The 12392-nt window shown below is 47.0% G+C and overlaps 1 protein-coding gene across 5 annotated transcripts in view; it reads right to left on the reverse strand.

Moving 5' to 3' along the window:
- Positions 1–12392, reverse strand: part of LOC128891744 (formin-binding protein 1-like) — a 37685-nt gene that overhangs the window by 7050 nt on the left and 18243 nt on the right. For all 5 annotated transcript variants that reach the window (XM_054151486.1, XM_054151489.1, XM_054151485.1 and 2 more), the window contains exons 2-4: positions 3126–3241; positions 834–884; positions 43–349 (exon numbers count right to left, since the gene is read on the reverse strand). In XM_054151486.1, the coding sequence (XP_054007461.1) occupies positions 43–349; positions 834–884; positions 3126–3241 (474 nt within the window). The remainder of the gene's footprint in view (positions 1–42; positions 350–833; positions 885–3125; positions 3242–12392) is intronic.

Here is a 12392-nt window from a genome sequence, read left to right on the forward strand (position 1 = left end):
AGGCGAGGAATAAAATGTAGATTATCGAGTTCATTTACGTACTTCCGCCCTCGAGAGATTATAATCCGCGTCCGCCCTCTGATAATTCTCAACGGACCTTTCCGCCTCGCGGAAAGCCTTCTCGTAAGCCTTCCTGGCGCGCTCCAGATTCCCGATCTGACCGGTCAGGGTCGTCATCAATCTGGCGCCCTCTTGAAGATACTTCTTCCGATCCTCCTTGAAGTCTTTCACGAGGATGTTCAACTCTCTCAGCACGTTCCCTTGCAGGTTCTCCGCGATTACTTCCCTCTGTCCCGCCTGATCGTTCACCTCGTTCAATTCCATCTTGAACGCCCGGCAAGGGCTGTACCTGAAACGTCGTGGACAAAATTTAGAAAGCGAACGTCGAAACGTCGTCGCGGATCCAACGGCAAAAGCGGAGACGGGAGACAGCCCGTGAAACGATTTCTTTTTCTCGATAGTTCGGGAAGCTACGACGGAATTAAAATTAACGCGATACGGAATTAAATCACGGCCCACGCGAACGAATACGACGCGGGCAAGACGAGAAGGTCGTCGAGAAAAGAAACGAGACTGACTGTCCGTAGGCGCGCGAACCGAGCGAGTTACTGAACTTATAAAGCAACCGGCCGCGGCCCACGCCTTCAGATAAGAGATATTAGCTACCGTTTTCCGTCGAGTTGCGCGTGTCGTACACCGTGAAAAATAAAAGCGTCGCTGAACGCGTACGCTCGAAACGGCCAATTGTTTCCAAGGATTTCGTTCACGTCGGAGAACGCATCACTGCCGAGCCGTGGATCCGGTGTTACACCTGTACGTTGGCTCATACTCACTGATAATCCTCCTCCTCCTTCTTCTTGGGTTGATAGCTCTTCACGAGACGTCTGCAATCAGAAACGAAACGAAAGTTACCGATGCACGTTCGTCGGCCCGATCCGCCGCCGGGGAAATATTATCGACCTGCCGTATCGGGACGACGAATAATTTACGTCTAATTCTTCCGACGCTCGAGACCACTGCTCGTCTCGAATGAGTCTCCTTTTTCGGTCCGGCGTTATTTTCAGGGCATGCGTTCGCGGTCGAACGTCCGCTACGAGGTGAAAATACGAACGTTCGCCGAAGGAAAAGATCGAGAGCGACGCCGCGATGAAATCACGATTCCCGTGACAACGGGACGAGACCGGGCATTTTTCGTACGCGGATGTTACAAATTGCGTTTAGTCATCCGCGCGACAAGAAATAACAAAAACGACGGAGTCATTCCAATTCGAACGATGGGCCACGAGCGGAGCGATAAATGTGTGTCGACTTCGAAACGCGCTATCATCCGGAAGTTGACGTGTCCTTGATACCACATCGACCGTACGTTGCCGGCTGCCAGCCGGAAAACGGTGCGCGAAAACGGACAGCGATTTCTAAAGTATTCTAAAACCTCGATTCGCGAGATCGGAGGATCCGAAGATGAAAGGATTCGTTGAATCCGAACGTTCACGAAAAACAATCTCAATTATCGCTAAATTTTTCCGGGAGCTAGTCGGACCTCCTAACCGAGAAACTCGGCGATACCGAAACGCTCTCGATCCGAAGAATGCCGTAATTCGCGGCCGTTTGGAATGCGTCTAATGAAAATCAACGGAGCAACGAGGGAAACTGCGGCGCGGCAAACGGTACTCCATTTGTACGAGTAACACGAGCACAGTATCGCAGAAATTACAGCGCGTTAAGGCACGAGGAACGTGCCTCGCGATAATTTATATGCAGCGGAACGAACGTGCCCGGGATAGACGCGCGCGACCGGAGCACGCGGAATCATTCTACGGGGTTCGTATACGCCGACCGATTAAGGGACGACGATATAACGCGTGCGATAATTAGGCGACCGGAATCGAAAGAAATTGGCGCGTTTGTTCTTCGATCGCAGCCAGCGATATCGGGCATCCAAAGGACCGTTTAAAATATCTTATGATGCGATCCGGAGATACCGCGCAGCCGCTTTAACGTGCGAGATCGGTACTCGAATCGTCTCGTTCTGGGAAACCGTGTTGAAATAGTCGAAACGAACAAGGAGATCAAATCGATCGATAACATCGACGATGGTAACGTTCCGCCAGTTTCGGAGAATTGTCGCGTGCTGCTAGTACTCGAGAGATCGGTATCGATTTAGATAGCGTCGCACGTACGTATAGTACACAGTGCTCGGAATTAGTATTCTTTTTATTTTCCTGCGAAAATTAAAGTCAATAATATTATGTTTAGGTCGGTAAACATCTTTTATATACAGAGTGAGTGTTCTAACACGACGACCTCGAATAACTAGTCAAATATTTCTCGTTGTACGAGAAAATGTTTCGAACAATAGTTGCATGGTTTCTAGGAGTACATACGCCGCTCTAATATGTTTTCTGTCACCTGACTTATTCGTTGAGATATCAGGGTCACCTTCAGTTTATTAAGTGGAATGTTTAATATTTTTGTTCGAATTCCGGATAAATCGTCAAATCTTGCATAAAAAAAAAAGAGTATTACACAAAGTCGGACTTCAACTGAATAATTACCGAGATATTTAACCGATACGTGTAACTAATTCCGAGCAGTGATATAGTGTGTCGTTTTACATCAATATTGTCTTTTTTCGAGTGCCTGTCCAAGAAACTAGCGACAGTAGACGACAGGACAAAAGTTTTCGCGCGAGAAAAATATGTTTACCATCGATTACAGACGCGGAAAAAAAAAAAATAGATCGCGACGTCGACAGTCATTGTTCTCGCGGTAAAACGGGGTACACGTCGGTGCCACCCGTTAGAACAAAAGTGCGCAACAGTAGACGGCATTCACGGGACAAACAAGGGGACCCTTTAATACAATATTACTCCGGCTACATCTTGCGTCCGTGAACTCATGGGGTGCGCGAGACACGTTCGTTATACAGGATGTCCCATTGAAATCGTTAACCTCGGATACTCCGCCCTTTGTTAATTTATGGACGGGAAAAAAAAAAAAACACGCCAAGGCTAGGCGTGCCCGATACACGGAGGACAACGATAAATCGTCGCCGTGGTATATGCGCGGGCCGACAGGTGATCCGATTGATAACGAGAACCTTCCGTTTTCGGAAGGTTTCTTACCTGAGCTTCGCAGCGTACTCCACTTCGATGGCGCATCGGTCGCGAATAAAGTGGCCATATCTTTCGAGGAACTCTATCCCTTTTTGCGTGTGAAGGGATAGATTCTCAAACTGGTCCTGCAACCAAAACAAAATGGACTAATCAGCGACGGGCACGTTTCGAGATGGTAATGCTCGATGCGAAACTGTTGATGTTTGTGACGTATGATTACACTTTAATTCGACATCTCTTTTAATATTCCTTTAAAGGGATATCCTGAATTAGGAGGTCTAAAAGAAAACCGGTATCTCGTGAATTCTTTTAGAATGGAAGAAAATAATTAATTCCATCCAACTTTTTATCCTATCTTCGTGGATATTTGAGTAGTCCGTGCAAATTTTTTCAACAAGAAATACTCAAATTGAGTCGACTGTGACGCCGATAGGATTCAATTTGAATATTTCGATAGAATTATTTTTTTCCATCCTAAAAAAATTCACGAAAAACCGCGTTTTTTAGATCTCCTAATTCAGGATACCCCCTCGAGTTTGCGCTGCCTATATGGTTTCTTTTTTTTTTTTCAAAGTACCTGCCGCGTACGCTTATTGCGCAGTATAACGTTCTACGCGTGTGTACACCTGTACCTGAGAACAACGAAACGTTGTGCATTTCACGAACCACCAACAAAAACGACCAAAGTGAAGGGAATTTCGATACCGAAACGACCGTTTCGAGGTATCAAAAGAGAGACAATTTTTCGTTGGTGACCGAGGCTGAATAAATCGGGTCACCGCGGAAAAAAGTCGTTTTGCATTCCCATGGTTATTCGGACCGTCGTCGTTGTCGTTTCTGCGCGTTTAATTAGCGAACAGGTTGGACCGCGATAGTAGCCATCGTTCGGTGGCCGGCTGCTCCCGAATTCTTTGGATCCCAGTAGGTCGAATGGACGAGTGGTTTCGTGAAATTTCTCTCTCTCTCTCTCGAGTCGGACAAAAAGTTTGCGATTCACGAGCCGCGCCGGCGACATTTTCTCCGTGGCGTCGCGTCGTCGTCTGCCAAGAGAGAGCGAAAAATCGCCGATCGAACGACCGAATTGGTGGAAAGCAAACAAAGCGAACGAGCTTCGTTATATTTCGTGAATAATATGTTTCTTCGGGAATAAATAAACCCAAATCGGTCGTAATTCTCTTCGTTCGAAAATATTCGCGTTTTTATCCGAAATAAAAATGTTGCCCGATCGCCAGGTTCGCAGGTATATCGCGTTCCTCGGGCTGATTGCGTGAAAATTTCTTGGCACGCGTAGGTGAACCGCCCTACTCGGGACAATGAGGGGTTTCGCAAGCGGCTCGCAACCGGTAAAAAGATTTCTGACCGTTTAGCAGCTCGCCACGAAAAGTGAAACTGGACTCTCCGCTATTGCGTTGCCGCAACGTGCACGCTTACTTCGATGCTCGAGACTCGAGACGAGAGGCCAGGGACCACAGGCTCCGTTTATCGACGTTATGAATCGCAGAACGTTGTTGCACGCCGTCAGTCTCGACTTGCTCTTTCTTCTGCCGACCAATTTCCCATTCGGACGTATCGGCCGACTCTCGGTGAATGGAGCTACACGGGAATGGGTTACACGGGATGCTCCTAAATGACTGGTCAAAAACGTGGAACAAGAGTTCTATGCGTCGACGCTGCCGGTGTCGCGAGTAGACAATGTCGAGCTACCTGTTTTTCTTTGGTGTCGGAAGCAGAGTTCCATTGGCACGTTCGGATCGAGGCGTTGAACGCACCATACGCGATACAATCTGTCGTACGACGCGTCGCACAGTGGTCCGAATGGCCGAAATGCAATTTTGGAAGTTTCGAACACACTATTTTCAATATCGTGCGTGTGTTGTATACATACGAGTGCATTAAATGCCGTTTGAAATTTAAAAAAAATAGTAATCGGTTACTGGTATACGGAGGTTCGAAGTTGACGAAATTTCATGCTCCTTGATATCGTGAAAAGTGGCGCATGTTTATCGTGTCACAGAAAGTTTATCGTACGACGATGACATCCCATTCGTATGATCGAAAGGTCTCGTCGAAGCGGTTGGTCGTACGACAGATCGTAGCGTGTATGGGTCGTGAGATCGAAGGATCCAAAGAAGAGAGGGAGCGTCCGTTAAATCCGAACGTTGACGAAAAAGAATTTCAAATATCGCTAAATTTTTCCGGGAGCTAGCCGGACCTCCCAACCGAGAAACTCGGCGATACCGGGACGGTCTCGATTCGAAGAATGGGGTTGAGCCGAATCCTCGGTTGGAGGATCTCCAAAATTTTATTCGAGGAGCTACGAGCGATTCGAACAAGGTCGTCTAATATCTGCTCTTCGATATTACGTAAACAACGCTCTCAGCTACGAGTTCGTATATCCGTATATGCCCGAAGAGCGCGATTTCGTTCGTATACTTAAACGAGGTTCTACCGTGCTCGTGCCTAACGACGACTACCTGGAGGGAGGAGTTTCTCCAAGACGAAGCATCCAAGGAATGTACACAGATCGACAATGGCACAAGACTAAACAAACATGCTCTCACGATAGAAGACAGCGTTTCCGAGAACTTACTATTTACCGACGCTCTCGAGAAATTTGTCTTCGCGGAATTGCGCAAAGTAGGCGTTCCGATTGTAACTGTGGCTTTTATAAAAATATAGTCTCGGCGCCAACAGAGTAAAAACCAACTGTTATTGGTTGACCTATCCTGGCACGCACCGATGACTATCGATGGCCGACAGGGAGCTTCGTGAATGTGGCACCTCCAAATACGAACTTTGATCGAAATCAAATTGCATTCGTTTGTCCACGATTCGTCCTGGACAAACCCGTACCCGGTTACTACCTTGTTAACCGCAAGTTTCTGAAATATCAGGGACCGGCAACGACTAACGACACGCTCGCCCGCAACGGACCCGTGGAATGTAAGCTTTATCGCTCAAGGACGATCCTGTCTTTCAACATTTACGCTAGTCGCGGCTTAAGGACAAATCGAGCTACGTTCCAGCGTTTACTCGTATTCGTGTACGAAGAAAGAGACTGGCAGAGATGGAGAGAGAGCGCAAGAGAGCGGGAGACAGACAACAGACAAGCCGATCGAGTCGCCTATGGTGGCATTCGAAACGCGTTACTTTCATTTCCAGCGAGTAGCCATTCAAGGGCCAGGCACCGACTGTGAAACGGGACCGTCGGATGCGTCTTTCCTCTGTCCCAGCCTTTCCTTTCCGCGGGTCCATCTGACCAGCTGAAAAATCGAGATCTCACGCATCGATGATCCAGGATCTCCCCGGGCTTCGCTCAACTAACTCCCATCGCTACTACGAGAAACGAAGGCTAAAAATGCCGCGAGTCGTCAAACCGTACGGTTGATCGTTCGCTTTGTTACGCGACCTGAAAACGATCGAGCGTAAAGTACTGTTATCAAAGCTCCGAGTGGATTACGATGTTATCTTCGTTTCTATTCGGCTACGCGTTCCTTCGTAGTTTTCTGTTTACGTTTACAGGGTTGCATTCGTTTCTTGCAACATCACGCAAGATTTAAACGAGGCGCGCCTCTTTGCGTAATTTCGTCATCTATCGAACATGTCGCCAAAGCTAGTTCCGAGATGTGTGTACATCATGCGTGGCGATCGAAGTAGCCAAAGATCATGTTCTTATTTTTAACCGACTTCGAAAAAGGAGAAGGTTACTCGATTCGACATACGTATATATTTTGGTTGTTTTTGATTAAAAGTATCGATCTGTGGAGGTGGCTCCACAGACGAGGTGTAATATTTTTGTTTTGTTACGGTCGATTGAATACTTGATTTTGTCTAACATTTATCAGTGACCACGTGTTTGTTCCCTTCGTTTCGTTGAAACATATCCTATATCTACAACGTTGAACATAGTCATCTATCATCCGATTAGGACAATAGGATTAGGATCCCATTAGGATTGCTCATCTATGGCGTCGGTCGTTATCGAACCACCAACTAGATCACCTCCAACTAGATCATAATACCATCTCTATTCTTATTCGATCTCATGTTCCTTAATCTGTTTCCATTTATGTTCGGGAAGCCGTGAGTTGATCGTTAACAAGCACGTCTCTCCTATTCGAGCACAAGTTTACTCATCCCCGGCGATGATACACGGTTCGCGGTATTCAGCGATCGCCGCTTTCTTTCGCAAGAGATTTCACGATACCGATTCGCGTCAACCTCGTTTTGCAGTCGCAAATGGAAAATAATCGGTACGCGCGATGGAAAACATGACACCCGAACGAACGACGATATACGCGGCGAGATACGATCCCAGCTGTACATCGATACGCGTATTTAAATTAGATATCGACGTTCCGCGACACGGAGCCGATCGCGGATCCGCGAACCGTTTCCAGAGAAACCGTATTCTTCCCCGTCGCGATAGTCGCGGCTTTCTCACTGTGATAACTGCACACGGCAGGTCTCGTATCCTGGTCTTGAGCAATTTCCGACTAAATAACGGAGAACTGGTAAGCGCGAGGTGATAGTCCAACTACGACTTTCGAACGCACGTAGGAACAAGAAAACCTATCATTTTAGCTCTTTTCCCCGTCGGAAGGCGAGCGGCACGGTCTCGACGGACAACGGATTTTATTTTCACGCCGCACGGCCCGCTCGCCTATCGACGAGTTAATTATTGGACCAACGCGCGCGCCCGGTTATCGGAGAAAATACGGATATTACGTGAAACGGTTTACGGGAAACGCTTTACGCGATATACGGTTTATTACGTTAATCGAAACACTGACAAACCGACGATATTCGGATATCGAACGACCGTGATTTTTCCAGTCTGGAACAGGTAATATTTACTCGAGCTTCGACCGGAGAATTATTCTCAGTGTATTCCCCGAACCGAGAATTCATAGCGCTGTAAAGCTTGTTATCTAGACGAGAATCTTAACCCGGTTTCATTGCTAGGTGTCGGCCACGTTTTCGGAAACTCGATGGATTTTATTAAATAGCACAGCACCCGGTTTGCTTCATTTCACCTGTCGCATTTTTAGCTACTTTTATCGTCCGGACTCATTCAATGGATCAACCTAATCATTCCAAATCTGTACTCGATCTCTTGTGCGATTACCTGCCCTAACCAGCACATTTTTCTGTCTTTCGTTGCGTTTTGTAAGTGCGAGCTTTGGGGAGCTGACTATTCGCTTCTAATTCTTACTTTTGCCCTTAGGCTTTTCCAATCCTCATATTTTTTTTTTTTTTTTTTTTTTGTAGCTGGACTCGACTAAATCACGAAAAACCGGAGCGGACCGGCCGGGTATTCGAATCCAGAATCTCAACATTTTACACAATACATTTTTATTGTACATCATTTTCGCAAATGAAATGCCATTACAGGATCGAGAAAGCACGCAACGAAATCCTCGGCATGAAACACGTCCTATCTAACTGGCAGCATTTCGATAGAATTAGGGAAAATCTCAAGATCCAAAACAATATAAACGAAATAATGAACTCTCGCGACGATATCGAAATCTGAATTGTATTCCTAAAACGAACCGAAATCTATAACAAATTGTAAGGTCACAGATAACATAAGCTTGTACGTGTAAATGAACACAGTGTAGTCCCATCGAGCAGCGCGATATAAAATTATACGTGATGTTAAACGTAGATGTATAAAGTCGCTCGTGGCCTGAGTTGTTAATGCGACTTGAAACTTTAATAATAATAAAAAAAAAAGAAAAAAAGAAAAAAGAAAAGAAAATTGAAAAAGAACTACCTTTCGCACAGTCTGGACACTCTCTCGTTGTCAGAGTATTTTAAAGGAACCCCGTCGAAAAGCTTCGTCGCGGCAGACGGAGGTGAGCCATTCGATTATCAGTCGGTAGGACGCGAATGAAATTACAGGCCATTATCTGGAATCGATTTCCAGCCAGCAAGGCCCGGTGAATCGGTCTGAGCGAGTGTATGTACCCCCCACCCACCACCCCCCACCACACGACCAATCCTGCGTTTTCTGTGCCGCAGGTCGATAGATGGAAAACGCACCGCCGCCCCTATGACTCACCCTGCCCGACCTTTTTCAAAGAGGTGCACTTGCACGTCGACCTAACCTTGCCTGGCGCAGACTATACAGGTCGGTCGGCTCGTCCCCGGAGATAAGTCCGAGCCTTCCCCCATTATGCACGCGAACGGCAGGTATCTCCGTCGGGACACCTGCCCTTCGTAACTCTTGCTTTCTTCTCGCTTTAACCTACGCGGACGTAGGTACGTTCACGGTCGCGGTCGTTCCGTTGGCCCTCGATGGATCCTCCACGGTCCTCGACGCCCTTCGAGACCGACGCTTCATCTTTCGAGATTAAATGTCGAGTAGAGATCGCGGTCGAACTCGAGAAGAACGAGAAAAGACACCTGACCCTATCGTTCCAAATCGGAACGTTCGCTCGACTAATGTCCTACTATAATAAAACACTGATTGTAAAGTAATTCCACATCGAAAGTAGCTTACGGACTGCGAGGATTCGCGGTATCCGAGCGAAACGAATCGCGTCGCTCCGAAAACGTACGCGTATGCACAGGTGCGGTTTCTTTCCGAAGTGGAGCACGATGACGCAAAGAGCGCCGAGAGTACGGGATACGTCGCGAAATGAAAAAAAGAACGGCCCAACGTTCCCCGAAATGGACCGGCGCTAATTAATTCAACGAGGGCGTGGGCGGAGGAAAAGCGTTGTTCGCGGGAAACCCGGGAAAGACGGGTACCGCGGCGGAAAATCAATAGCTAGGCCGGGAATAACACTATCGCGAGAAACGAAACGGGAAAGGAGCGCTTCGGTAAAAATAGTTTCGAAAACACGGGACGCGGGGCAAACGAAGCAAACGAAAGCCTGCGGACTCGGACAAGTGTGTATTATGAGTCACGAAATCGCGCTGGGGTGGTTTTTACGTACCCTCCGCCACCCTATCGATCCTGCATTTCCACTGTACGCTCACGCGACATCAAAGAGAGACGGAGAGGCCGGGAGTGGCCGCGAGAGGGAACGGGAAACGGATAGGGTGACGAGCGGACTAGACACCGAGGAAAGAGAAATTTTGTTGCGCTAGGAGACGAGCTCGCTCCACCGGCCGCACAGTGCCAATAAGTTCCACAATAAGTGGACAAAATTCGATGTTGGTATACATCACAATGTGAGGCACATTTCTATCGTAGAAAACGTGTGTCGGCGTGGAAATTGTTATAAGTAATCATGTATCAATCGTCTGTATCCGTAATACAATCTTTATCTTTAAACAAACGTACAGACAAAACGGCAAAAAAATATCCCGAGTTCTCAACATATTTGGATACATTATTTTGCTATATTTTGTAAGAAAACTAACAAGTTTTTTTTTTTGGCAAATACTTGTGCAACGCGTGGTTTCACATAATTTTTAATAAGGGATTATGTCGGTGTAGAGTCACAAATGGAAGTTAACAATTTTGATTTAATTGATTTATGGATTTTCTATACAATAATTTGTATAGAAATCCATGAATCAATTAAATGAAAATGGTAGTCAGGATAACCGAATCCGACAATTACAATACTTCCTTTGGTATAGATCAAAGGACGAAAAATACAATAATTTGTATAGAAATCCTGACGCCAGAAAAGAATGCCACGAGCGCAAAGGAGCACGACACGCGTTTCCAATTTTATCGAAATAATAAAGTTTCGCAAAAGTGACGGACGTCTCTGAAACGTTCACACGGAGATGCACGGATAGCGTCCGTCCATAGTCGAGGGTTGAGAGCGTGTGCGTGTCGACGAGTATTCATTGTCAGCGAAACACGAGAGCATGGTGGCTGCACTTAATAAGCAGACGAAACGTTGAACCGACTGCGAACGTACGTGAGCGTCTAGCGCCGGTGGCCCGCGCGGCGCATACGGGCGGTGCATAACTGAGCACGCATAGGAAAAAGGACGAGTATAAGAAAGACTAATTGCCAGTGCAGTCGCGAGACCCGTTGACGGATGCACGCTGGAAAGCTATTGCGCGACAGAAGCTCGCGGAATGCGCCGCGTTATCTTTAATGCAACCCTACGGGAATAATCCTAAGAGAGATGCAGTCCTCCGAGTGCATTACGGGATGTCTCTCAAAAATAGCACGCTTAACCCCTCCGAGAGACCAGTAATTCCTTAGCGTCGCGCCTGAAGAAACGACGAATTTCGCGCGCAGGTTCTCCGACAAACGTTTCTAAGGGTTGTTTCTCCGGGGAAACGGTTAGGAATTTTAGCAGGATCAGAGACGCGTAAAAGAAATTCAATGTACGTACTAAACGTTGTTACGTGCTTGTAGGTCTTGTAAAATTATTTTACACGGTGCGAGACATCTTTTTTTCTTTTTTTTCATTACTGTCGAGTGTAGCAATGTATACCAAGCCGATGGTGTGCGCTGCATGAATGCGCGTGTATTATTGTGTCCGTACGTATGTACCAGCGGGTCACAGCGAATAAGACACGCGTTTTAGTTCTATCTCGTATGTCGAGCAGTAAACACGATATCGAACGAAAGTTATGTATAATTAGTTAGCGACGAGTAAATAGTTGACTTGTTCCTGGTAGTCAGGATAACCTAATCCAACAATTGCGATACTTCCTTTGGTATAGATCAAAGGACGAAAAATAATGGCCACGTAGATGGAAAATTCGTGTCGAGCGCAAAGAGTCGAGCGCAACCGTCCGTCACCCTTTCCGTTTCTCGCGACCTTTCGAGGACGCGCGATTCGTCCGAATGCCTCGACGACGCTCGCCGTATACGAACCGAACGCGATCCCCGGCAACGGGCTCGGAGATATTTTTCCAAGGCTGATATCGAGTCAGATTTTTCGAGCTCGAACAGATCCCCGCTCTCGGGCTTTTAATAGGCGCCATAAATCGTTCGCGTCCGCGCGAACGCAGACTCTATCGAAGACGAATCGCGAATCGCGAGCCGCGAGCCGATGATTTATCGCGTACCCTTGATTTTCTAATTAACCCTCTGGTACCGTCGCTTATTTTCAAACACGGTTACCGCTCGCCGTGCGTGCCTCTGCGTTACGATTCGAGGGCTTGTCAGCGATCACTACGAGTCTCCTATGGATGATTTTCGGACATTTTTGTAAGGAAATACTTGATATCGTATATCGTATATCGATAGCGGCTTGATCGTGGCAGCGACATCTTCTAATGTCGTGCAGTTTCTGTTTTTATGTGTTCCATGCGAGACAATCGTGGCAATAGACAAAGTTCCTTATT

Source organism: Hylaeus anthracinus, unplaced genomic scaffold, assembly GCF_026225885.1.
Source record: "Hylaeus anthracinus isolate JK02 unplaced genomic scaffold, UHH_iyHylAnth1.0_haploid 12002, whole genome shotgun sequence".
Lineage (NCBI taxonomy): Eukaryota > Metazoa > Arthropoda > Insecta > Hymenoptera > Colletidae > Hylaeus > Hylaeus anthracinus.